Genomic DNA, 27,871 nt, shown 5'->3' with positions numbered 1-27,871 from the left:
AACCCTGGACCTCTCTGATAAGATGAATACCAGAGATGATTTTCTGTGGTAGTGCTCGTCTGTGTCTGCTTGCTGTGCCTCGTCCCTGAGTGCCCCACTGCCATGTCTGTGGCTGTTGCTGTGTTTCTGTCCTGGAGGCAGCTCCCACTGTGCGGCTTCCAGCTATGGACTCAGCTACAAATGCTTCCCAGGCTTGCTCCCATGCAACTACACCTCACCCATAGTTAGCAAAGTGGCATTTCATAGGTTGTTTCCCTGGTGGTAGCTTCTCTAGCTTGACTTAGGCACTTGCTAGTGGCATTCAAAATGGAGAGTCTTATGCTTGTGACACGGTGTAGGACTCTGAGGACACTGGGACGTGTAGGTTCAGCAGTCCCATACCTGCACATCATTTCTTCATGTTGTGCTGTCCAGCAGGATCTGGCTACGCCAGGCACAGCATTGAGCGGCGTCCTAATGGCTTGTGCTTTGCGCAGTTGTATGAAATGTACGTTAATGGAGACAGCTTAATGCCGTCACCCTGAAGTAATGAATTGGTATGGATTGCCATTACCATTATAACGCACTTAAAAGCTGTGTTTGTTTCCGATTTACATTTCCCAGCTCTGCAAGCAGATGGACTTTCAGGCAGCGCGGTGGGGAGGAGCCTGGTAATTCAGCTGCCACGACCTTATTGCAGTGTTTGCCAGCAGCAGTTCTGGGGGGTCGTTTTCTTAACTCAGACTGCTTACGCAATAAATTTCATTAAAACTATGATTATGCTACTGCAGACTGTAGTCAGGGATCACTGTAAATCCAGTGCATCCTATAAAGCTGGAAATGTATTGTCTGTGTAATTCCACTCCATCTCACCACTCGATAAAAATTGCTACCCTTTGTCACCCACTGATGTTTTCTGTTGATAGATCTGTATCCGTATATGGGTTTAGACAAAGATACTCAGGAACCATGGCAGTTTGCAGAGTAGTTAGGTTTTGCAGACCGCCGTGGTTTCCACACATCCTTCATTTCTCCAAAAGGCTTCACTGGCTTGAGTGCTTCTCCAGCTTTCTGAGCAGTGCCAGCACACCTGGTGCTCGTGTCCTTAATACCAGCAGTGCTGGAGTGTGGCGAGCTCTGTGTCAGCAGCTGGGTCACAGTGGACCACTTCAGACAAACATTTTTTTTTTCCTTTTCCATTTCACAGGCTGTCCCATCGATCTCCTCTTGATCCTGTAAAACTGGGAGTACTCGGCCCACTTTCTGGGCATTGAGTTCACTCTGACAGATCTGTAGGTCAGTGTTCAGAGGATGATGCTTTCTTGCACCATCTATAGATTTTTGCTTAGTGCAGTGACAGTGTCTGGGCCTTTTATTCCCTGTGGCTTTTTACCAAGCAGAGACTGAATATTCTTTTCCTTTTTGCTCATAACATTTCTTTTGATTTCTCTCTTCTGCTTAGGTTGCTTTGAATGTTGCATTAAGTGCCTAGGAGGAGTGCCATATGCTTCGCTGGTGGCAACCATTCTCTGCTTCTCGGGGGTCGCCTTGTTCTGTGGCTGCGGCCATGTGGCGCTCACAGGCACCGAGTCCATCCTTGAGCAGCACTTCTCCACGACTGCCACTGACCATGCTTTGCTGAGTGAAGTGTAAGTATGCCTCCCATTGCCATTGTTTGTAGAAGACCCATTGTTCATCCCAGCCCCTCCTGCTGAGCTGGTAGAGATGGATTTGCATCTCAATCACCATCCCCAAGCATTGCTATGCTTGTTTGTCCAACATCTTTGGGTGTTTTTTGATGTTTACACACAAAAAAGCAGCACGTGTATCCTACTTTAACCCATTTATATTCATTACATCCATTTCAAAGATCTCTAAAATACCTGCTTTATACCTACTGCTCCAGAGTTGCACCCAGCTTCTGTCAGCAATCAGAAGGCAATAATGTGCCCAGGGTGGAGAAGCAGCTTTGTGTACAGGGAAGATAAGATCCTACACTTGAATTAGATTTCACAAATAAATGTGTTGGAATCACGAGGCTACTGGTTCTTATTTGCTGGGGTGATTATTACTATGGGGGAACAATCTTGGCTCTGTATCCAACCCCACTGAAGCAAATATCCAGTTTGTTTTAACAGAGAACCTGAGTATATGGTGGTTTGAATCCATGCTGCTCTTCACAGCGCCATCTGGGCATTATATATACCCTGTGCTGAGAAGGTTTTGCACAGATTTTGCTCGTCTACCCAGCTTTTAGGACAGCAATTGAAGACTTTTGTATTAGATTTCAGTCCAGTGCACTTAATTCTCCATGTTTGGGGGAGAGGCTTCTTTTTGGTAATAGCCTCCCTTTTAGCTCATGTGGACACAGACCACAAATCTGCAGGTACTGAGCCTAAGACTGCTACATCCCACCTCTTCCCATCCCCTGAGAGCACTACAGCAATGTTTTGGGGCTTCTCTCCCTCCCAGTGCCCAAATTCAGGATCCCCTATGACTGCATGCCCCCCCCCTGCTGCTAGACACTGGGTCCTCTGTTGTGTGAAACACAGGGGTGCTGCCATTAGCATAAAAATTTAGAGAGAAACAATGAGCAGCTGTTCTTAGAATTTGCAAATTAAATTGCAAAAGTAGCCACAGCAGGCACAAGCTTTGCATTTTGGAGAGTTGTTGACAAGATTTCTTGTCAAGGCAGCTTCAGCAGCTGGGGGGTTTGTGAGACTCTTACCGAAGAGCTCCAGCTCTGTTCAAGGCAAACAAGAAAGGCTGGAGAGGTGAAGTGACAGAAAAGGGCAAAGAATTTAATGCCAAGAGATGTAAATTCCATGAAAAATATACTAGTGGGCCACCATTTGTGGAATTGATTTTTAGCCAGTTTTCATATTGCTAATTTTTAGTAACATCCATAGTCTTCTGGACTGTTAGTGACACTAAAATGAATTCTGTTGTCCCTCAAATGAGTTAATTTCTTTATGCTTTGCAGCACAGGTGCAGTGGATTTATCCTGTTATTTTGAATCAGTTTGGAAAATAAACATAAATGCTACTTCACTTCCCACATGTAATTTTAAATGATCAATATCCTGTTTTCATGCAGGAGGTTTACGTTCTGCCTGGGTAATGCTTAACTATGTAAATTGTGGTAATCAGTTTTCTTCAAATGAAGCTAAATCATGCAGGTGTTCCTCGGAGATGTGTGTCTGTGCTGGAAGCCAGTTGAGGGAGAGTAGTAAGAATTGAAAAAAAATCTGAGGAAAGGCATACATAGATGTACCATTAAAAAAAAATTAAAAGCAGTATGGACCTATGAAATTAATCTTTCTGTTCTATGAATAGCTTCATTAAAAATCTTCATCCCAACAAACATATATCTATATATTTTTTTAAAGAATATAAGTTGTGGAGAAGTTAGTGCTAATGATAATTCTTTACGGTGAGGGTGGTGAGACACTGGAAAAGGTTGCCCACAGTGGCTGCGGATGCCCCCTCTGTGGAGGTGTTCAAGGCCAGGCTGGAAGGGGCTTTCAGCAGCTTGGTCTAGTAGGAGGTGTCCCTGCCTATAGCAGAGGTTGGAACTAGGTGACCTTGAAGGTCCCATCCAAACCAAAGCATTCCATGATTCTGTTATTCTATGATCAAGTGTGATTTTTGGAGACCAGAAGTGTTGTATAGAAGATCTGCCATTCTGGTCCTTCAAAACAGTTAGCATGTTTGCTGAATCTGTGATGAGATTGCTGGTATTATAGATGATTCTTTCTGTTAACTGTTCCAGCCAGAGTAAAAACACTTAACGGTATCACTGCTGGCAGTAGATTTTGTAGGGAATGAAGAACCTCCTTGGATAAGATCCAAGGCATGTGCCTTGTAGCATTCCTCTGCACATTTCAAGAGTATCTCAAATGGAAGGGTTGTCTAGATACTTCTTTCACTTTTTTAACATTTACCTGCATTTAGGGGAGCTTAAGTGTGACTTAAGGTGCTGAAGTGGTCTGCTTGCTTGGAAGTACCTTCCCGAACTGTGGTTCAAGAGCACTCACTGCAAACAATGTCACTGGATGTACATACATCTGCAAACACACATTAACTGGATTTTACTGGTGGAAGTGGTGAACTTCAGGGACTACTTCTTTCCCCCAAGCCCAAGGAACCAGCACAGAGCCTGGTAGTTCAGCCAGTGGATCAGATCCTTTCCTGCCTCAGAAATGCTGGAGCTATCAGACATTCCCCAAGTCCAGCGTTGGGATCAATCACAGGAAGGCACAGCTTTGTGGTGAAGGCATGAAATGGAGGCCTCCAGCTTATGACTAACAGCACTCAGCGCAGGAGCCACAGCACAAACAGGAGATGCTTGAGCAGACACAGGACTTATGAACATCAGCAGGGCATGCCTGTGGCAGTGGGGCAGTCGATGTAGCACCCTCCTGCAGCCCACTCGTTTAAAATGCATCAAAGAGCCCTGAACTGTGTTTCTGAAAAAGGAATTGTCTCATACCTGTTACGATTAGGGAGAACTTGCTTTGTTTTAATAGGACTGAAATCTAATTGTCTTTTTTTCTTTTCCATTTTAGAATACAGCTAATGCAGTATGTAATTTATGGCATTGCATCGTTTTTCTTCTTGTATGGAATAATCCTTTTGGCAGAAGGCTTTTATACAACAAGTGCTGTGAAGGAGCTGCATGGAGAGTTTAAAACAACAGCCTGTGGCCGCTGCATCAGTGGAATGGTGAGTAGTGCTGGAATTGGGAACATTTGCCATTCCTTGCTAAAACCCATCAGGCTCAGTTTGAATCCTGTGGGTTTTTTTTGAACCACTGTGTCTTGCTGCTGCCTGTAACTCCTTATGGGTGGGCAGAGCCAATCCCTGCTGCTCATTCTTCTTTGAGCTTCAGGGATGCTCGGTCAAATCCAAACTCTCTGTGTTGACTTTTGGGGTGCTTCCAAGGCCTCCCCCTGCTAAAGCTGAACTCACTGTTCAAAACTCGTGGAGGCAGCTGATTCTGAAGCGCTCAATATGAGGCAGAATTAAAGTTGCACTTTTGAACACGGGGTGTGCAAACAATGGTAAGGGCAGACTGTAAAAGGGCTGTGGTTTGCAGAGCTATTTAAGTAGCAGACTGCAGTGCCTCTGACTTCCTCAGTCTATTCTACATGAGGATGTCTGGATCCTTCAAACAAACAGCAATGAATGAAGCTTCACAACGTCACAGCACTTGAATCAAATATTTCCATCTTGCTTTTGCAGATGGCAGAAGGGATACAGGCATAATAATGAGTCTTTTTTTGCAAAGCTAAAGCACTTAGAGCCTTAAAGTTTCAAGCCATTCTTCTCTTCAATGTTCTTCTGTATTAGCACAACATTTTAAACAAAGTTTAACTAAAAATAAAACTTCAGATTCTCACCCACGTTGCCCCCCAGGGCGCACTCTGCAAGAACAGCAACGTAACTATGTTTCTGAGACAGGATTTCAAAGCTATTGCTGAAAATCTGAATTCAAAGCTCATAGTTCTGGAGGAAGATAAGCAGTGTGACAGATCGCCCATGGGAAAGTGTGGGTGAGAAGAGCAGAGGCTTTTGATGTGATTGTTGCATTTTAATCTACAGCCTATATCCTGTACATAAAAAATATGTGCTTTCAGCTGGCTAAATACAAAGAAGATGCGTGTTTATTTTCATGAAGGTTAACAATTTTCCGCTGTGCTGTTGGATGCTTATTGAATTTTTCAAGAGCTAATAAAAATAAGGATTTGATCATTGCCCAGTTAAGCAGCTATTCTCTCATTCTTATTCTTGGAAAGTATCTTCGCTGTGGAGCAAAATTATGTCTAAAACAGCATTTTCCAAAGATGCAAAATACAGTGGAAACGTAGACATATGTGCATTCCATTACTGTGGATAATTGCTTCTGCAGTTGGGTAGTTGCAAGCACATGATTGTCAGCTGCATACACAAATACCAGCGTGACACGCAGAAAATCACAAGGTTTGCAAGCAGAAATAATATTTTTGCAGTCTGGTGGCTGCAGCTGGGTGCTCGCAGCAGCTTTTGGGCATCCAGTGGTTTTTCTGCCAATTTGACATCACTAAGCTGGGGGCAGTCCCCTCCAAGTCGCATAGGATTATTACAGGAGACAGACTTCTGACTTGACAGAGCTGTTTCTCCTGGCTGTGGTAACACACAGTAACTGTTTCCAACAGTTTATCTCTATTACACGTGAGATCGATGGTGCTTTTTCATAGCTATTGTAGGAGTTGAAGGCTTTGTGTTCTCCTTCTCACGGATATTTCAAATACACACATGCAAGCCCACTTTTTATTCATAGCATAGTCACAGAAATCCTTTAAACCGCTCCACTTGGTTGATACTATGAGCCAGTGAGAGATCTTCCAGCGTTTGGCAAAAAGTGGAGTATTTCAGATCAGTGGTATATAAATTCAAGACAAGCTGTTTGTTTTTTGGGGTGTTTGTCTTAGTTTTACAGGTACTTCCAGCTGCCCATGTGTCACCTTTCCCTACAAAGCCTAACCAAACGCTGAACCACTGCTGTAAGATCTCCAGCCTTCTTCAGTGTGGCTGGAAACACCTCTGAGGATGCAGACTTCCTCCACTGCAGGATTTGTTCAGTTTGGGGCCAGGCTGAGACAATTCTCCCCATCAGAGCTTTTCCCATCCTTGCTGCACCGGCACACAGGTTTCACATAGGAGTACAGCGTCAGTGTTCTGCTGCAAAGTAAAGCCTTCCTACCTAGAGTTAAATAACAGTGAGAAGGTGTGTGCAAGGTGTAAAAAGAGTTTCCACGCTTTGCAAGTTGATTCCAAACTCTCTCGAGGAGGGGTAAGCTAGGAGCTGATGCCAGAGCTCTGAGTAGTACGTCACCATAAAACTTAACATGGAAGAAGAGGGAAGAGAGAGGAGGTCCAGTGGGAGGAGGAAGCTGGAGATTTCCAAAGCAGTGAGTGCCATACCTGGTAATCTCACCAAAGAAAATGCAGGTAATTTCTTTTTTTTAAAAAAAGAGAACACAGACCATCAAATTTCAGTGGGAAATTCCATGATCTTCTCTGAGGTGAAGTAAGTAATTTTCTTCTTGGCAATGTGTATTAGATCAGTTCCAGCTTTCTGACTTGTAGTGAACATAGTATGTTTTCAAAAATAGGTGTTCTCATTTGTTACATTCATAATTGATTTCAGTAAATCAGGGAGCAGAGAAAAGCTCTGCAAACATTGATTCACTCTATTGTTGTGATTTGCAAGTTGCATGGAAGTGCTGGTATATTACAGCTGACAAAAAAGAAATATCTTTATTCTGACTCCTGTTGGCATTCTATCAGTTTTAGCCTACAACCAGCATCCCTGCTTCACTGAGCCTCTTGAGAAAGGAATAGGTTGCTGGCTCGGGAGGCCATGCTGTTTGTTCTAGCAGCTTGATGAGAAAAGAAATGCCTGAATTACTTTCTCAGTAGCACTGAGAGCAGCAAAGTGTTTTTAAGCTGAGGTTGTTCATGTGCATGGAAATATGAGCGTACGTTAATGGAAGTTAAATACCTCATTACTTCATTTCTGAAAGTATGTTTAAAGACTGTATCGAAGAATTTTTAAGGAAAAATCAAGTACTCTTTTCAAAGAGCAAATGTGAAGTGCTTGTCTTTTCTCTGCCCAGTTTGTTTTCCTCACCTATGTGCTTGGAGTGGCCTGGCTCGGGGTCTTTGGCTTCTCTGCTGTGCCTGTCTTTATGTTCTATAACATATGGTCAACTTGCGAAGTCATCAAATCTCTTCAGATAAACATGACGGTTCCAGGAGACCAGATCTGTGTGGATATCAGGCAATACGGTACTTACTCAAATCCTGATTAAATGCTTTATCCTCTCTCCTTGGTCTGTCTTCAGTAGTTTTGTTTCAGCTTTATCAAACGAACCGAATGCAAAAGCATCTTGTATCCCTGGGTGTGCTATTGCTTTTCTAATTAATTCAGATTACATTGATCTCTTTCCAGATGCAATCAGTTCAATTGAACTGGCAAGTCATTTATCTGAAATGATTCTGTAGCAGTTTGCAATACTATAATATTAAGTGTAAAAATAGATCGGCCTCAAAATAAACTGCTTAGAGGCAGAGCTGAGAGATAACCAGATTCTGTTTTCTTGAACCTATTTGTATATATTTTTTCTTACCAGAAGGCTGTTTTATGTAACGCCTGAATTGTGCCTTAACTATTACTTTCAGTTACTTTCAGACAGAACAAGAGGAAATGGCCTCAAGTTGTGCCTGGGGAGGTGCAGGTTTGATATTAGGAAATATTTCTTCTCTGAAAGAGCAGAGAAGCAGTGGCACAGGCTGTCCAGGGAGGTGGTGTCACCATCCCTGGATGTGTTCAAGGAACACGTGGAGGGAGGGACATGGTTAGTGGGCATGGTGTAATGGGTTAGCAGTTGGACTAGATGACCCTAGTGGCCTTTTCCAGCCTTAATGATTCTATGATTCTCTGAAAAGCAAAAACCAGCAATGAACTGTGCCTCAAACATTAATGAACTCATACTGATTTCTAATTACTCACAGAATTGGCTGCTTGTGCTTCCTTGCTCCTTCTGCTCTGGGGGCAGCCATAACCGAGGGTCTTCAACTGTATTTTGCAGTTGCAGGGAAGAAAGTGGCTTTAAAGTAAATCCTGTGAAGTTTTTCTTTCCAAAAGCCATACTGTCCTGAGATAGTATCAGTGACCTAATTCCAACCAGCTGAGTTTGAAATGTAGGTTACAGTGGGGAGGCAAAGTGCTGTTTTCCTTTTTTGAGCCATGGCTTCTGCTTAAGCTTTACATCTGTAATGGGTCTAAAAGTTTAGATTATTTTAAACTCATAAGATTCCTGTTGACTTTTCTGATTTTCAGTCACATAAGAGAAGTAATTAGGAGTATGTGGGGGTATGGCAGACCAGACCTTGTAGCAGCTCTCACTTACTGCTTTTTTACCTACTCGGTGGAGTAGAACTCAACCTTGTAAGGCATTGCTGTCCTGAATGGTGCCAGGTGTCTGTAAGTGCAGATGATCCCCTTCAGTCCCCAGTCAGGGAGCAGGCAGCTTCAGTCTCATACTGGACCTGAAGTGCATAAGCCGACCATTTGGCTGCCATATGGGAAAGCCACATCTGAGAACACAGCTTGGCAGGAAGCCTTGGTATAAAGAGAACGCGCAGTTTGAGCGAGTTAATTCCTCCTGCCAATTCAAAGCTGTGCTGGTCAATGTGTGGATGCCCAAAATGGGAACGCAACTGGCAAGTGGGAGGATAAGATGAGAAAGGAACAGAAAGTGTGCACCAATTCCTAAAATTAGTGATTTCTTTTGCTGTGCTATTTCAGGTATTATCCCATGGAATGCTGTACCTGGCAAAGCCTGCGGTCCGATCCTGGAGAACATCTGCAACACAAATGAGGTATGCAGACGCCCTGTGTGTGCCTTCTGCCTCCAGGCTGCTGAGTGAGGCACAGGGCAGTAGCTAACCTGATGGCAGTTTCTTGAGGAAACTAATACTGGCAGTGTAAAGAGATTAATTTAAAAAGAACAATGAAAGTGCTTTGTCTCTGTGCATCAAAAAACAAGTGTTTTCTGAACATTCTAGTTTTTTAAAGCTTTGCTATGAAGACAGCCTATTTTTTATTCTTTATAATAGTTGAAATGTGTTTTATACCATCCTCAGTTGCTTTAATTAAAGTGTTTTAACATGTTTTTCTCTCTAGTTCTACATGTCTTACCACCTGTTCATTGTGGCTTGTGCTGGAGCTGGTGCCACTGTCATAGCATTGGTGGGTAGAAGTTTTTACTTTTTTTACTGTAAAATGTGTTCCTTTCAGGCTTAAGATGCTTTAAGACCAAATTTTACGCATCTTTAAAATAGTGACCCTACACAGAAAGGAGGACAAGCTGTAATCATCCAGTTATTTGCTGCTCCGCTTCAGTCATTACAAGTTACTTCTGCTTTAGGAAGTCATCTTGACCCATCTACCCTATGCTTAGGAAGAAAACTTCTTCACGTGTCCTTTTAAAATCCCACTTTTGCCCACTACTGGTGTTTTTATGCCCACCATTTCTTTTCATTCTTGTAGTTTACGGGATTGAACGGCTTGAATGCCGTTCTTATGTCTGGACCCAGGCAGTTTGACCAGTCCAACCCTGCAGTGCCAAGTCCAGGTGTAAGGGTCCCTGTCCTTTGGCAAAACAGCCTTTGGTCTGTATGTAGATTCTACTCAAGGGATAAATGGCGAGTAATTGATCTTGCATCTTCACCCTGCAAGAAGCCCCAAATAGCATCTGTTTTAAAAGTATCAACAGTTGCCCAAGTGGGCTTGAGCCGTCACCTTGTTGTGTCTTACTCTCCTGTATTTTGTTCTCTTCCACCAGCTGATCTACATGATGGCTACTACATATAACTATGCTGTTTTGAAGTTTAAGAGTCGGGAAGATTGCTGCACTAAATTCTAAATTGTATAAGCCCAGTAAAGAGCTGCATTGCGTAGCTTGAAAAATACCACTGACACCCTAGGCTAAAAGTCTAGCTTTCTGAATTTTGTTACAGTAATTGTAAATAGCTTCAATAAGCCTCATTTAGCTTATCAGATTAATAAAATGACTTCTTGTATATGAACTATGATGTGGATGAGATCTGGCTATTCTGTCGTGTTGAGAGGATTCAGTTACTGTAGGGACTGTTCACGAATTTTCTTTTGGAGATAGGATGTTTTCATTTGACGGCTCCATTTTGCTTTCCAACACTCTTCTCTAAAACAAATATTCTGGAACAGAATTACTCATTTACTCTTCGCTGTGAATGACAACTTCAAAAACCTCGAGCATGCTGAACATGCACGATACGGGATAAAAAGAGTAATAAAGCAGTGTCAGTCTCTTTTGGCAGAGATGAGAAGCTCCAGTGCTATGAATTACTTGGCTGTATTTCTGGTGCGTGGATGATTAAGTTGATTATTTTCTTTTACTTCATTTCCAAACAATTGCCAAATCACTCCCTCTGGAAGGCAGTACATCCTGCATTAGCTCGGCGTCAAACAATCACATTCTGGTTTTGGGCCCCAAGCTAGTATGAAATAACATATAAATAGTTTCTCATTTGTGGCTTGCACTTTAGTAACTGATTTCTCGGTAGCCAGATCTCAAAAATGTAAGTATGACTGCACAGGAAGCAAAACCATGCATAGAGCATAGAGACATTTTTTACACTGTTGGGGGGGAATAAAGGAGAAGTGAATCAGTGTTTTTCAGACGTAGATTTTTTTTGCATGAAGCCTGGAGAAAAGAAATTGGAAAGAGATGAATTCACAAACCAGAAAAAGTCCCCACAATTACAAAAAAAGAACAGTTGCTACACGTAAGAGTTTTCACCTGAAGTTAGAGGGTGGAAGTTTAAAATGTAGCTGTAACGATACACGATTAAGACTTCTTAACCCAGAGCCTGCATGCTTTTGCTTAGTTTTGGACTGGTGTTTTGTTGTTTAACTTTTCCATGTGTTACTGTAGCCTTGTTCACCTAAATAAAACCGTTTACAATTTCAGACTTTTTCGAGGGGGAGGGTGGAGTTCTCATCTGCTTGTTGGGGGAAAAGAATTACCAGGAGCTGGGCTTGAGTGTACATAAGCACCACCACCTTAGCAAGCAGTTTTTCTGAGCACCTCCAGTTTGCAGATGTTCTAAATTGCCACGTACAAACGAACGTTTATTTTTCTCACTTCCCCCCATTCTGCATTTTAATTGATCCGTACAACCCTGTAGCTCATTTAATTACCACGATACTAACTTTCTCTACGTTGTGAATAACCAACCTCAAAATTAGCATGCAGAATTCTAGAGACCTTTGAAAATAGCCTCTGTGCTTGTTTTAATAACAGAATGCTTATTAACGTAGAGTAACTTTTTTTTGGTTGTTATTGTAAAGAGCGTCTATTAATCTAACTAGCAGCTTGCTTTGCCTCTTGACATGCTCACTAGCCATCATGCTCACCCTTCTCTTCCAGATCCACTTCCTCATGATACTGTCTTCTAACTGGGCCTACTTAAAGGATGCAAGCAAAATGCAGGCCTACCAAGATATCAAAGCAAAAGAAGAGCAGGAGCTTCAGGATATCCAGTCTCGGTCAAAAGAGCAACTCAATTCTTACACATAAATGGTTGCCACAGTAATTCAGCAGAAGAATTCTGTAGCTCTGACAAATCAACAAATAGCTGCTCTGCAGTAAGATGTGTGTCTACCAAACAAAATTATAGAGAAGTGTAAAAGCTTCACGTTCAAGCTCCTGGAACACGTTCATAGGGAAATGTTCCCATGGGTAATCTTCCATCCTTTCATACAGAGAACGGAGGTTTTATTCCAGGCATTTTAAAAGGCAACACTTCACAATGAGTGACCAAATTATTCTTCGAGACTTTTGATATTTGCTATTTGACATGCAGTGTGAAGTCCTGCACAAAACTGTGGCGGGTGCTCCAAGCCAGCAAGCAGTAGGGATTTGTGCAGCCCTTAGCCACAGGCACGTGTAAGACGCGTGATTTAGGATCTCGGTTTATATACCACACGAATCTGCGGCTGGATGCGATTTCTGACAGCAGCGTGTGCTCATTGGAAAGCACGGCTGCTGCAGCATTTCCTAGGCTGTAATAGGGCACTCTGAACACTCTTTACACGGGCCACAGGAACAGCCATCTACTTTTGTGCCACACTTTTTTACGATGCAGCAGTCGCTCCCCTGTGCTTACCCGAGTGTTGCGCAGCTGTCCCAAGTGTTAATCTTTTTATTAACTATTTAATGGAATGTAGACGCTTGGATCTGGATAATGATCCCCTTCTTTGAAAATAAATGTCAGCTTTGCCTTAATATTTATTTTCTATAAATGTCTTAGCATTTATATAGTGGCAGGAGACCATTATCCTACATTGCAAGTGAAAAGTGTTACCTTATTAAAATGACGCTGATGTGACTACTCCAAATGAGCAGATGAGAAAGTTTGCAGAGTTTGACACAAACAGTAACGACGACAGCCATAAAACAGAACACAGGATGTCCACCTTTCTCTATCTTGGTGCTTAGCAAATTTATAGTCAGTGCTTACGTGTTTTCCTTTTTACAAATTCATTAGCACATTAAGAAAACGTGGTGTTCAGAAAACGACGACGCAAACCGGTGCCATCTTAAAGTCATTTCCCATAGAAGTCTGCCTTCTAATTAATATGTTTTATTTCAGAAGCTTTCAGTGATATCTTGAGTATTAGTGATGGTATATTTGGTGTTTGTTCTATATGATATATATATATATATATATATAAATGTTGGGGGAAAAGTAAAATGCATCATTCGTTTGGGGGAAAAAAAAAAGAGTATTTGAGTCATACCCATGTTATGCTGACGTGTGGTTCGATAGTTTTGACTGCTTGCTGAGTATAAGTCAAAGGAAGCACAAAATTTCCTGAAGTCAGATTTAAAAGAGGCATTTTTTTGGGGGGGGGAGGGGTGTTAACTGCAAATATAATTTCTTTTTTGTTAAATATTGAAGTCTGATTTTACAGTTTAAAAGGGGGTCAGAGTTGGTCGGTGTAGAGCAAATATGACAAATAGCCTAGTGTATGTTCTTACCTGTTGCATGAAGGAGACATTTCTACGGCAATGCAGGTGATGTTCTAGCCCAGTGTTTGCATAAGGGTAATAATGGAGGCAGTGTCTTAAAGCCTAATTCTTTTCTAATTCAGTGTAGCTATTACTGGGAGTTTTTGAAGTTTTGTTTAAGTAGTCTAATATTTTTATGTAAAGAGCATTAAATTTTGCTATGTATAAATTTTTGTAACCTAACAGTGAATCAATATTTTCTATCAGTGCCAAGGGCTTCCTGTAGTTACATCCAAGTGTTAAAATAAATATTTGTAGATAATAGACAACAGTCGTGGTATGCTTATTTTAAACAGACCCGTAGCTACTCTATACCAGCTCATCTGTTTTATTATCTCTATCTGAAGTGAAGCACATTCTGTTCATTGTTATCCATTTGGTAATGTAGAGCAGGAGGCTGCCCTGTAGGTGTGTGCTTCAGCGTGGTAAGTCAGCGAGTCTTCCTCGCATGGCGTACTGGTAGTTGTTCCAGGTCAGCGTAAAGCACCAAGCACTATCCATCCCCTTCCTGACAGCAGACAAAATGAAGCTCTTTTTGTAAATTTGGCAGCGTATAAAGTTAGTCGAGCCTGGAAATGTTTTTTAATCTCCATTTCAAAAAGTCAAGTTTGTCTCGTTTATGGGAATCTGTATGAATTCAAGGCAGACCTTCATGTTTTGCCCCTATGTTCTGTCAAACTGGGCTTCACGTTCTTCTAAGGTAGGGGAGGAGAAGCAGCCTCAGTACACCGCAAGTTGTACTATATGCTGCCAGACAGAATTACTCCATTGATAAAAATACTGTATTTTATACTGTAAATAAAGTTTAACAATCTTGCCTATACTCTACCTACAAAATGCAAAGCTTAAATAAAGGTGAGTCAAATAGCATATTTATCTGAATCTCTCCGTTCTGGGCTGGTGAATACCAACAAAGTGAGACATAAGGCTGCTTTAGAAGTGTTCACTTCTGGTGCTGCAGCAGTAACAAGCAAGTTAATGCTCTGTCACACAAGCCAGGGGTCTCCACCAGATGCCTCTAAAAACATACAACTGTGTGATGTGTAACAAGAAGTTTGGTTATCCCACTGACCTGCAGTTGGTAAGTGGTGAGGAAGGGGGGGGGGGGGAGGGCAGGAACAACACCTCAAAAGCTGCAGAAGACTCTAGGGATTCAAGGCCAAGGCCATTCACTGGACACACCAATTTACAGTGCTTCTTCTTCCACCTGCATGAGTAATGCATCGGGACTCTTGGAGTGCAGTGACTGAAGCAGTGGGACTTCAGTATCAGCTTTATTCATTTATAATTGCACAGCTTGCAATTCCTGGGCCTAGGGCTTACTCTGACTTCATTTGCAGCCAGAAAGATGTTTTAAAAACATTTTTATTGTAGTTAAAAACAAAAACCCAAACACTTGCTGTTGTTCACCAGAAGTTGTCATCATCGTCTCCATGAGAAATGCCTGCAGCGCTGTATGCGGGACGGAAGGGGAGGAAAATATGGCATGAGTCTTAAGTAGCTTCTTTTTTTAAATATATTGTTTTAAAGTGGAAGTTAAAAGTTCAACACAATTTCAGAGCCTGCACATAATCACCACTTCAGTTGACGTCCGTCTGTGCTGTTCCTGTGAACTGAGTAAGTGAGCCTTTAGCAGTGAGCGTGGCCCACCTCCCCTATCTACTGGCACTCCCATCTCATACTTCTGTCGTGCTCACCCTCACCCACTGAAAAGAACACCATCCAGGTGTAATTCAGAAGAACCAGCATAGGGGCTGGTATGTACAGTAGCACTTCAAAGGGACAGATCATACTGAATCGTATATATATACACTATACATAAATAATTTTTTAATGCACTCTACTTTTTCCTTAGAAACATTTTCACTTGTACATCTTCGAATAAATCAAAATATTGGATTGATAGAGGTATTTTTCCCCTATCATGGAGATATTTATCCCCTATATAAGAACTAAAGGCAATGTATCTTTATTGATCTCTAGAAGTACCCCAAAGGAAATGTGGGACGTGCACAGGCTGTCATAAACCTCTCTGAAATAGCGTGTGAACCAGTTTGTCAGAAGTCTACGATGCTTCCAATAAATCAAAGCTGGAGGCAATGCAAATAACAGACTACCTGCTAGGTACAGCACAGACACATTTGCATCGGGTCATTACCCAAGAAAAATCCCTCAGGCTTCACTTCTATGCAAAGAAACTGAGACACTGCTCAGCTGCAGATAAGAGTTTTAATTGCAACAGCTATTGGAACAGATCATGGAATGTAGGTTCCTGGACTCTAATTTCACAACTTAATTACCTGTATAAAAATTGGGAGGATCCTCAGTTATTCCAATATTTTTACTTTTTATTACTAGCTTATTGCTTTTTATTTTGTTTTTTGAGAGGCAGATTTCTTCTTAGCCCTAATTCACGCTGTATTTATTAACGGAAGTCGTTAGAAGAAATGTATGATCCTTACCTGTCGTCTTTCTCACTAGATGTGATTCCCTCTATGAGTGATACGTCCTGTATTTCTTCCTTTTTTGAATCCTGGCAGCCAAGAGGAAAACACACTTTTTGTAACTAATTCTTAAATCAAAATTTAAGCAAGTAATAATTGCTTCTGCTCTAACTGAAAATAAAAATCACTTGGGAGAGCCAGCTCATTTTTGCCAATGAAGGACTGCATGTAGAATGACGGAGCTTTGCAATAACAGTCTGGGACAGTCACTGAAGTATGCAGCAGTTTGTCATCGAAGCCATGTTTGCCCATGCTCTTGCTCTGTCAGGCCACATTTCTCTTTCTGCCAGGCTGAATTCTGTCACAGAATCATAGAATGGCTTGGGTGGGAAGGGCACCCAAGGGTCATCAAATTCCAACCAAATTCAACAGGCAGGGCCTCCAACCTCTAGATCTGGCATTAGAACAGGCTGCCCAGGGCCCCATCCATCCTGGCATTGAACACTTCCAGGGACGGGGCATCCACAGCCTCTCTGGGCAGCCTGTTCCAGCACCTCACCACTCTCTCTGTAAAGGGCTCCCCCCTGACATCTGATCTAAACCTTCCATCCTCGAGCTGCCAATGTGATCAGCTGTGGTAGTGGAACACAAACTGACCTTTACAGATCCAAACTGCTGCATTTTAGTTAGGATTTCAAAATACCATATTTAAACACAGGATTTTAAAAATTGAGGGCATATTTATGCTTAAACACTGATACCTAAAAATACATATATATTAATACTTTGAGGGCCCCTTATAAGAATAATCACCTCATGTGCCAGTTCCTGCTCTCTCCTCTGCTGAATTATTTTCATGTATTTTTCTAATGGGTTTGGAGTAGAATGCTTTACAACTTCTTCAACATCAGAATTATTGCTTTCACATTTTTCTCCCTTATCTTCTTCATCCATTTTCATCGAGTCCTGGATCAACTTTAAGACAAAAAAAATAAAAATCAAAATTAAATACCGATCAGGTAAAAAATTACCTTTACACCTAAACACCTGCAGGGTTTAATGCAAAAACTTAGTGAAATGTGCTAGCATAAACAGCATTACATCTGCTACATGCAGTTCAAAATCAAGTGTCAAATTCAAGAAGCATCATTCAAAAAACCCTCTTTGTTGGGATGCCTGAAACATTTTGAGGACTGAGGTCCTTCTCTCTATGGCCGACGAGCATGGCTGAGGTGGACAACTGCATGTGGACTGAAGAAGATGAGCTGACACTGAGAGGCTGTGTAATTCACTGAAATGAATTAACTGAGGTCTTAAGAGTGGGAAGAGGAAGAAGAAAGGCAGCTGGGGAGCAAAAAAAAGAAACACTATACAGTACCCAAAAAGCCAGAACGCTATTTCAGTATGTGCTCATTAGTTCAAAAGGATTTAAACTCCATACAGTCTCCTTATAATCTCTGCTACCCCATAGACACCCTAGCTAGGGTAGTTACCCTGATAAAGGCTAATGAACAGATGGACATTAAGACATTCTGGTGATGTCACACAGCAGCAAGTGCAGACCAGATAGATGACAAGTGTATCGCTTGCATTCTCAATATGAAACCGTATGAACATGAACATGAAGAATGGAATAAAAAGCATCCATTTCCAGTGGAAAAGTTACTTGGCACAACAAGCTCTAGCTTCGATGATGAAGGCAGGATGTGGCTCTGGGCAGCCTGGTCTGGTGGTTGGCGACCCTGCACATAGCAGGGGGATTAAAACTATACGATCATTGTGGTCCTTTTCAACCCAGGCCACTCTGTGATTCTATGATTCTAGCAAGATCCCTTGGTTAGTCATACAAATGTATTAAAGAACTTTGCCTCTACTACTTTTGTCTAAAAATAAAAATAAAAAAATCTATTTCTAACCCACATCTATTTTAACTTCTAAAATAATATGGCAGTACAAAGCCCCATTACTGTCAGAAATTAAAATATTTAATCACCGTCTCGTTCTTCAGCTCTTCCATTTCATTTTGCTCCCTTTCCCCTCTTCCCTGTTGTTCTCCCTCTCTCCTTTCTTCTCCGGCCTTCTTCTCCTCTTCCCAGTGTTTGTCTTCTGTATTTTTTTCTTCAGTCTCTCTTTGATCCAACACAGCTGTGAAAAATTATTTCAACCTCTCTGATATGATTCATGTATACTTCTGTAACCTACTACAGTAGCACTCAAGTGAGTTACAGGTTCCTGGATAGCATTAAGGGTAAATGAAAAACAACTGGATTTTTATTTATTTATTTTTTAATACATATACCACAGTTATATATCTGGCAGCATTTTTTTTCCACTTCAATACATTTCAGCCTGATGTATGACTGCCCAAGAGTTGAACGGGAGAACCCGAATGGGGGCTGCAGAGCTGGCAAATCTCTCTCTGCAATTCTCATTCCAATCTTGAACTTTCTCATTAAATCTGTTACTTTACAGCCCATGCTATATCCTTTCCCTCTCAGCAATGTGGTTGGATCTAATTCTTTATAAAGCAAAGTACTTTAAAAATCTCTTAACATTACTGCAAGACAGACTGCCTATGTGACCAGTATATTGAAAAGCCACATAAGTGGAACAGCACTCAGATGGCAATTTGATGGGCAAACCAAAAACTGGGCAACTGGGTTGGAAGCTAGCAAGCTCTTCTCTAAATAAAAATAGAGTGTTGCTAGCCAGCACAACTAGAAAAGCTGCATATGCTGCATTGCAATCACCTCTGTCCACCCAAAGAATTAAATCAGCGTTGTGGTAACGCAGTTTGGGAACAGAGTGAAGAGAAAAATAGGAATGGTCCACACATACAGTACAGAAAATATCCAAGAACAGAGACAATATTCAATAATCATTCTAAAAAAAGGTGAAAAGAAAAATCAAAATCCTCTCTGGAGAAGTTGGAGAAAGAAGGGGGGGGGGGGGATATTTTAATTAAAAACGCGTTTAACCAAAATTAGGGCGACAAAAGTCACCCTCATGGAGTAAAGAAAAGAAAACATTCCTTCTTCTTTACTTCATAATGCTTTTGGGATAAGTTTTCAATCACTTTAGCACCCAGACCTACAGAATGTTCAATATTTAGCTTTTTGTTTTGCGCAGTTGACATCTAAAAGGGGCATTCACTTTTGTTTCTGAGCTGAGAACTCACTCAAGTCCTGCGGAGAAGTGGCTGTTGCTCGCACAGTGGCTGTGACATGGTTTCCATTGACAGTGTCCCCAGATGGATGCAAGACATCACTTTCACACTGCTCTGGAATGTCCCCCTGATCTGGAGAAGAAATGCGAACAATGGCTTCATTATTCTGTAATCACAATAGCGGAGCAAAGGAATGGACACAAAGTGTGGGAATGGCTGCATTAGAGCTCATAAATACAAGCACTAATTGAGCATTTTCCTTCCATGGAAACTTGACCGTGTCCCTGAGGATGAAGAATTATCAGAGGCTGTGCTTGCTTATTTAATTACCGAATTGTTAGTTTTTAAATTAGCTATTGGAACTCATCTGTTTACCAAGCCAAAACACAATCATGAATAAATATATAATAGAAAATCAAAATGTTTTCATTTCTTTACATAATCATGACACGGATCGCAAAAAAATTACATGTCCAAACTTAACTCATCCATTTCACGCACATAAAACAACTTTTAATTACTTGATCCCATATTTCATTAGGATCCTTGCCTTCTTCAGGGCACAGGATGGATAATGTTAACTCAAATACTCTGCATTATACTTTCACGTGTGAAAAATGGCTCTGAATAAAAAAAAGGCAACTGCTGTACTTGTACTCAATTCCATCTTCAAGATTTATTTGCAAAATACACAAACTGCTATTATCCCAGCATTACAGGAGACTGCAAAACGTTGCCACTTGTGGTAGGCAGCCAACACAAAATACACAGAACCATATTTCCAAACATTTCATGTAACGCAGTGCAGATACCTCACATATCTCCTTACATTTTGGGTCGAGGCCTAGAGAATATAAATGTTCCATCTTTCAGATACTATCGAGGTTTCAAACATTTTTCCACGCTGCAGTAAATACTGAAGTATTTTGTATGATGAAAACACATCCAAACTGAGCAGTCTCTCTCTCAGCATGGTCTGAATCTCTTCAATTAAAATTATTGTACAGGAATCTTTAGACGAAGGCATCACAGAAAAGTTATGCCCAAGTGCCAGCCTAGCACTGGTATCATAGAATGGCTTCAGCTGGAAGGGACCTCAATGATCGTGAAGCTCCAAGCCCCCTGCCACACGCAGGGCCTCAAATCTCTACATTTAATACTAGACCAGGCTGCCCAGGACCCCATCCAACCTGACCTTGAACACCTCCATGGACAGGGCATCCAGCCTGTCTGGTATGGGTGAGAATATTTTCAGCTTTTTACACAAGCCACAAGAGGTGCTATCAGCTTTGCCAAGGCAACTCAATTCCGTATGTTTTACATAAGACCATAATAATGGATTATTACACTCAAAAGAAAATGTTTTCCTTTATTATTTTTCTTCCTCCTCTCTTCAGGTTTAAATTATAAGGTTTTCAACATCAAAATTATTCCCCTGTGAAGCATCGGTATGTTTCAGGGTATTTGCAACGTTGAAATAGATAAAAAAGAATCCTATTACAAACAGGTTCTGGTTAAATATTAACATCTATTTCTATTTCTAATTTCTAGAAGTCCGTTGACTGCATAAGCAGGAAAAACAGACAAAACAGTACTGTAAGACCCATGGTTACTGTGCAGTGAAAAAAAAATACAAACTTCCTCATACACATTCATTCCTTTCTGTAAAGATGGACAGAAAGAGATGCAACACATCCTTAAGACTAGCACATAACTCAAAGTAATTGCAGCTGACACCCAACCAGTTCTTGCTAAAGCTCTGTCTCAAATACAATGAGAGAGAATGTCCGAAAAGTGGACAGGCCTCACCATAACACTGAGGTGAGATGCGCAGTCTGGTTGAGCAGCAGGGAGGGGAGCAGACGAAGAAGAGCGCATCGGGTGACCTTGCCAGGAGTTCTATCTCCTCTCTGACTGCAAAGCCCCCTGGGGTGTGCAGTTCTTTTTCTCTTCCAGACGGGTGCCCAGAACTGGAGCATTAACAATTAAACTCCCAGTGCACTACATGATGTTATGATGCGGAATACCGATAACCAAAAATCATAAAACCATGATAAGCTCACTCAAAGTATGGCTACAAGGCTTTCCACATTCTCTTCCGCCACCTTAAAACCACAGAATCATAGAATGGTTTGGGACCTTTAAGATAACCTAGTTCCAATCCCCTGCAATAGGCAGGGACACCTCCCACTCGACCAGGTTGCTCAAAGCTCCATCCAGCCTGGCCTTGAATGCCTCCAGGGATGGGGCATCCACAACCTCTTTGGGCAACCTGTTCCGGTGTCTCACCACCCTCATTGTAAAGAGTTTCTTCCTAACATGTAGTCAAAATCTACCTTCTTCGATTTTAAAACCACTTCCCCTCATCCTGTCTCTTACACACTCTTCAAAAAAGTCCCTCCCCAGCTTTCCTGTAGGCCCCTTCAAGTACTGGAAGGCCACTTTAAAATTTCCTAGGAGCTTCTTCTTCTCCAGGCTGAAGAGCCCCAGCTCTCTCAGCCTGTCCTCATAGGAGAGGTGTTCCAGCCCTCTGATCATCTTCATGGCCTTCCTCTGGACCCACTCCAACAGCTCCTTGTGTTGGGGGCCCCATATTCTGTGGTATCTCCTTCACTCCACTGATTTATTTTTTTTGTACTCTCACCAATTTCCTTTCTTTCCCTCTCATACCTTATGTACTATGTTTACTTGGATTTTACGTTCTTCCCTCATAGTTTCCCCCAAGTTACTGTCCCCCCTTTTTTAGCCATTCTGATTCCTCTTCTAGATCATGAGAATTCAGGCAGTCTGACTCAACTAAAGTACTGTTAATTTAGAAATTGTTGATATATGCAAATTCATAATATCATTCCTACTGACTACCATGTGCCATTGAATGATACAGTGGCAATAAGTTATTTGGGCACAGCAGGTACTCAGGCCCAGCTGCCAAGAAAATGCTGGTCCATTCACATATGTGACACAATAAAATTGAAATGTGTTCCTAAAAATCTCTAATGTGAAAGCAACTTGAGAAAACACACCAGTGAAGCATATTTTCTTGAAACTCAGTTGTTCTCTGTCTCCCACATAACAACCAGCTCTTCACTATCAGTTTGTGAATGATGTATGATCCAATGACATCTGTCAGTCTCAAGACTGACTATAAACATGATGAATTTTGGAAATGAGGAAGGTGTTAAAGCATACTATTCACATCCTTCTCACTGATAATTTTACTTAAATTAAACTCATGTTTCCATAGGAGATAAAGCTGCTCAGGCCCACCATTAATAGGTTCTTCAAATGCTGAGAAACTAGGAAATTAAGCCCATAACTGCGCTTCTATTTCTGTCTTCATACACAAATGGCAATAAAGAACATTAACTTCTATTATTCTCTTTTTTCTACAGTACCTTCCTTACACGTGAAATTTTCTACAACTGACTCCAGTGCATAAAAAAAGAAAACATTTCTGCAGCACACAACACGAAAGACAACACAGTGACAAAATTCCCCCTGCTACCAAAGTTGATCAAAAAAATTAAAGAAACAAACAAATAAATAAAAAGATAAAAATTGTGTTTCAGAAACTTAACCATGTTCCAAACATGCTCTATGATGCTGATCAATGCCAAAATAATTTCAAGAGTTCCTTGCACATTTATACGTATTTCAAAAGTAACTTCTAACTCATAACCTAAGCCTCAGTTACTGAAGGAAAACTCAACAAGAGCAGTAATAGCTCCAAAAACGTATCTGCAGAATTACAACTTGGTAACACTGCTCCAATATTGTCAATGAAAACCACTCCTTGTGATTTTGTTTTATGCAGCAAATACAATAAGGCCTCAGGTTTGCTTACACACTTAGCATGCTTTCCTTAAAACAAACTAACAAGCAAAACCCTCACAGTTTTAAAGGAAGTGTTAGACTGACATGCATTAGTCAGAACAAGGTTATGCAAGACTTCTGAACAAGAATGTTCCCAAATTTCAAAACCAACTAGAATTTAGCATCTATTTATTATTCTGTACCCTCTTCTAAAGATGCAAATAAGAAGAAAAAGAATTCATTACCTGAGCCAGTTTCTTTTTCCTTATTTCCATCATGAGCTGGAATTTCTCATTTCTGGCTACAGTTTTAAACTGTCAAGACAATTGTCTTGCAACTCTCAAACCCTACGGTGTTAAATAAACTGTCTAAAATTGCACTAAAACTTACATTCAAGAGGAGAAATGTGCTCTTCAAGGTCCTCATATACCAGTTTCTCTGGTTTTGGACTACCACTGAAATCTTGGTTATCTATCCGTTGATTCTGAAGTCTGAAAGGAGGAGGAAGAAGGTAAATAATTTAAAATACAACTGTTAAGCAAAAAGTAGTTTGAGGTTTAAATACAAGTTTATTTACATGCATAGCAACCCATTAAACCATATGTAAAACTCATGCAAGCAAAACGCTGCAGCTTTCTGCCTCCAAAGTTATGGTAGTAAATACACTTCTCTAACTTCTACCGAATGACAGCCCTCTGCTATAAGGTACTGCCCCCACAGCCTTTCCCCAAGTCCTACACATGACATAAAGGCACTGGACTGAAACAATAGACATGCAACATGCAATACACAGTCAATTGAAATAAAAAATAAAAAAAACCACCAAAAAGCCTCCTTTTGGCTCTGTGTTCAACTAATTCCCATTTCGATGTCATTTTAACAGATGTGTTTGAAACGTATTAGGATTACGTGTCTGGCGAAACATACACACAGGGGTGAGAATTCAATAAGAAATGGGGTTAGTGCCCTCATTCTAAATCCCCGTTTATCTAATCAGAAAGATGATGTGAAAGAATGGTATCTCCCACGTGACCTTTCTACTAAACTGACCAGAATCAGAATAGCAAAAGTAGTGCAGGTCACCAATTCATCAGCGGCGCTGTACAAAGGAGCTTACTACACACCAGCTGTTGCTTTTCACCCTTCCATAAATATGTTTGTGCTTAGAATTTCTAAGCAGTTCAGGTCTTCCGTAGGGCTAAAAGCAGAGAATGAAAAAACCATACCCCTGTAATGAGACATGTTCAGTACAAGCTGGTATGCTGCCCCATTTACACCAAATAAATCGCAAGACTTAAGCTCAGAATGACCATTAAGCTACAAACAAAAAGCAACCAACACCATCTTAACTATTTTGTTAGTGTATAAAATTACTTTAAGCCTAAAACCACTATCAAGCCTCAGTCAGCTTCAGCCATATATGAAAAAGGAACGGTCAGAGTTGTAACTCCAGTCCTCCTGTCTGTATTTACTGGCTTCCTTCACACCGCTCATATTTTGAAATATAAATAAACAAGAAGGCCCTGATCAGAGAAGCAGTTCTTCCCCAGTGACAGAAGTCGAACTTAATGGTTTACTGGTGTTATAACAGCATCTTTCCTTTCTTTTCACTTAGGTTCCCATCATCACTTAAAACCTGCAGGTCACAAAACTAATCCCACAGCAGACATCAGTAATGTGGCTTTTGCCTAATAATGGGAGCTAAGTGGAGAAGCCCACACATGGCATTTCTCAAATACTTAAAGCAACAGAAAATAGCGCAGCGCACAAAAACCCTCCAAAATCCTAAACAAAACAACATTTTCCCTTTAAAGATGTCTTGGGAAAGCAGGAAGTCCGACAAAGCTATTGGGACCACACATCCTCCATCTGTCGCAAGGAACCCAAGAAAGCAGCCACCACCCACTGCCTATTCTCTGTAACACAACTCGGTCATACTGCTTTCTGTTCCCACAGTGGATTCCTTTTTGTAGCTCAGATTCTCCAATGCCCTTCAAAGAAGTACATTTCCTCATAGCATCGGAGCATTTTCCCATAAAATCCTAACATGTAAGTTACCACTCAACAGTCCCTTTCTAAGTTCTGTCACAGCAATGCAGCAAACCTGATGCACGCTGTAGAAAACGTGAATGAACAGACAAAGGAGAGCCATGGGAAGGCAAACACCAACGTCAGAATTAATCTCACAGTCCCTAAAAATCTCAATAGCTTCTTTTCAAGGCCAAGAACATAAAGACTCTTCCAAAATTCTAACTACAGGAGAGACTGTCTCTACACTAAATGCATATTAAGCAAGAAAATAGGAGCCCTACAAATGACCACTAGAGCTGCCCTAGCACAACCATCTTTCCACAGCAATAAAATCTGGAACGATGGCAAGCAAGACTCTGATTCAAGTGTCTTTTCCTAGGAAATGACACATCAGATACTGAACAGTTGAGCTTTTACTGAAGAATCAAGATTTCAGTCTTGGAAAGTGGAGGCACTGGTAACCACTAGTTACAGAATAATTTTATATATGGAAATTAGAAAGACAGAAAAAAAGAGAAGACCTCTGTGCAGCTTAATTTTTTCAGAGTTATTCATTTACTCAGCAAAGACCTTAAAACACAAAGAACAAGAGAAAAGGTCTGCTACCCATCACACATGTAAAGAAGACTGCAAATTCCTATTCTGGGAAAAGTTCTGCAGGCACACTAAGATGATTTTAGTAGAAAAGAACATGTCAGCATTACAGCTTGATGAAGTGTATTCCTCTAAAGAGTCAACTGTCTTATGAAATGAGGTTTGTTTTCATGTTAGTCGACAACATCAGAATTTACTGTTAGTCTTATCAGGTTCATACGTACACAGATGATGCAGAAGCCCACTAAAGAGTCACATCTGTCAAATCCCAATAGAACTCATGTGAGCCAACTGCTAGAATTACATTTACATCTACTTGGTTTCACATAATTTATTAGCAACAAATCTTCTATTCAGCTGCCTGAAAGTGGTTTTCTGTGTAAGGAAATAAAATCAAACAGAACCTAACTGACACTATAGATTTACATCCTGCAGCGTTTTTGAAACATGATGACCCACACCACACTTTGTTTTAAAGAACAGCATTCAGATGTTCATCAGAACACTGACATGAGAAGTTTTATATGGAAAACGTGAAAGGGAGAGGACATTCTAAGGATGGGAATGTTACCCGCCCTTAGAGAAGTTACGACATAAAATTCATGGCTTCTTTGAATTGTAAAAGCAGCTACCACCATGAAGTTTTGTGGGTGGGTTTTTTTCTCCTTAAAATGCAGGTTACAATGTTGTTTCGTAAATGAAATTACCTAATTTTCTCTCCATGACTGGATGGTGAGGAAGAAAGAGACTCAGAACGTGAAAGAATGTGCGGCTTTGAAATAGGAGAAAGCACCTGATCGACACTCTGCTGGGAAGAGGCAAGGTACGAGTCACTGGCACCTGCACAATAAGAAAAAAGCAAAACACAAATTGTATTAATCATTTATTCATCCTTCAACTTGTCAGATGAGCCTGGTTTCCACAAACCATCTATAACTGCACTGTGCATGCACTGCCACTGCAGGGCTGCTAACATCCAATTCTGTAAGCAATATGAATTTTCTCGTACTGTTTATTTCCAGCAGTGTAGGATCTGAGAAAAGCAGAGCAACTTTGTCTGGAAAACAGAGTTTGGCATTTCAGATCTGCTGGTGACCCAAAAGCACCCTCCTGGTCTGCCCCTTCTGCTCCCTCTCACAAACAAACAAACATTTCAATTTTTTAAATTGCTTTTAAGCAGTGATGCCTTTAAATAAATCATTTTCTCATGTCTACAGTTACCCAAGTCCTGTTTCTAATCTTTTTCCCCCTGTAGTTGAATTCTCCTCTACAATACTTTGCTATCATAAATTTTCTGCTCACGCGTCCTATGATTAACAGCTCCCCGTAATACTTTCCTGTTCCTCACAAAATCCAACCCTTTTGCCAAATACCTAAGAATTTTTCCCATACTGGGCATCAAGTGAAGACGCAGCTGATCTGTATTCTAAGCTAGCAATATGCATACTAGACCAGAAAAAGAGAATGCTTGAGGTCTCTCAAAGGCCATTCTTCATTAGGAAACAAAGTAGAGCATTCATTTTCTACAGATTAATGAAAATGGATGATAAAGGAAAGAAGAAAAATTTTGAAGATCTTATCCCCTTACTTGTTATCAGGGAAGGGTGCCACAGACTGTATGACAGAAGTAACCTTGAGCTTCCATGGAAACCAAGGGAAAAAAAAAAAAAACAATGCCTTAAAAAGGCTTTTAATCAAGCTTGCAGATGGTAGAATTATAGAAGTAAAGAATCATTAAGGTTGGAAAAGACCACTCAGATTATCTAGTCCAACTGCCCACCTACCACCAATACCATCCACTAATCACATCCCTCAGTGCCACATCCACACAGTTCTTGAACACCTCCAGGGGTGATGACTCCACCACCTTTCTGGGCAGCCTGTGCCACTGTCCCACCACTCTTTCTGAGAAGAAATTTCTTCCTAACATCTGATCTGAACCTCCCCTGGTGCAACTTGAGGCCATCACCTCTCATCTTATCGCTATTACCTGGGAGAAGTGGTAAATCTCCACCTCACCACAGCCCCCCTTCAGGCAGTTGTAGAGCAATGGGGGCTCCCCCGAGCCTCCTCTTTTCCAGTCTGAACAATCCCAGTTCCCTTAGTTGCTCCCTGTAAGACTTGTGTCCAGACCCCTCACAGCTTTGTTGCCCTTCTCTGGGCATGCTCCAGGGCCAAAAT

At 41.1% G+C, this 27,871-nt stretch overlaps 2 protein-coding genes across 5 annotated transcripts in view; one reads left to right on the top strand and one right to left on the bottom strand.

Moving 5' to 3' along the window:
* GPM6B (glycoprotein M6B) overlaps positions 1-12,148 on the top strand; it is a gene marked incomplete at both ends in the record, with an annotated part of 28,858 nt that extends 16,710 nt beyond the window's left edge. For 2 of the 4 annotated variants that reach the window (XM_079535960.1, XM_079535958.1), the window contains 6 exons: positions 1,442-1,628; positions 4,547-4,703; positions 7,640-7,811; positions 9,334-9,407; positions 9,712-9,777; positions 11,999-12,148. In XM_079535960.1, the coding sequence (XP_079392086.1) occupies positions 1,442-1,628; positions 4,547-4,703; positions 7,640-7,811; positions 9,334-9,407; positions 9,712-9,777; positions 11,999-12,148 (806 nt within the window). Of the gene's footprint in view, positions 1-1,441; positions 1,629-4,546; positions 4,704-7,639; positions 7,812-9,333; positions 9,408-9,711; positions 9,778-10,372; positions 10,454-11,998 lie in introns of those variants that run through there. The other 2 variants (XM_079535961.1, XM_079535959.1) reach the window with 1 other exon arrangement.
* Positions 12,149-15,048: 2,900 nt separating this feature from the next.
* OFD1 (OFD1 centriole and centriolar satellite protein) overlaps positions 15,049-27,871 on the bottom strand; it is a gene marked incomplete at both ends in the record, with an annotated part of 29,308 nt that continues 16,485 nt past the window's right edge. The window contains 7 exons of the mRNA XM_079545728.1: positions 15,049-15,094; positions 16,105-16,175; positions 16,900-17,061; positions 18,080-18,231; positions 19,265-19,384; positions 23,456-23,556; positions 26,398-26,530. Of these exons, the coding sequence (XP_079401854.1) occupies positions 15,049-15,094; positions 16,105-16,175; positions 16,900-17,061; positions 18,080-18,231; positions 19,265-19,384; positions 23,456-23,556; positions 26,398-26,530 (785 nt within the window). The remainder of the gene's footprint in view (positions 15,095-16,104; positions 16,176-16,899; positions 17,062-18,079; positions 18,232-19,264; positions 19,385-23,455; positions 23,557-26,397; positions 26,531-27,871) is intronic.

The sequence above is a fragment of the Tetrao urogallus genome (assembly GCF_951394365.1).
Source record: "Tetrao urogallus genome assembly, chromosome: 1".
Classification (NCBI taxonomy): domain Eukaryota; kingdom Metazoa; phylum Chordata; class Aves; order Galliformes; family Phasianidae; genus Tetrao; species Tetrao urogallus.
This window is presented reverse-complemented; position numbering and strand designations above follow the sequence as displayed.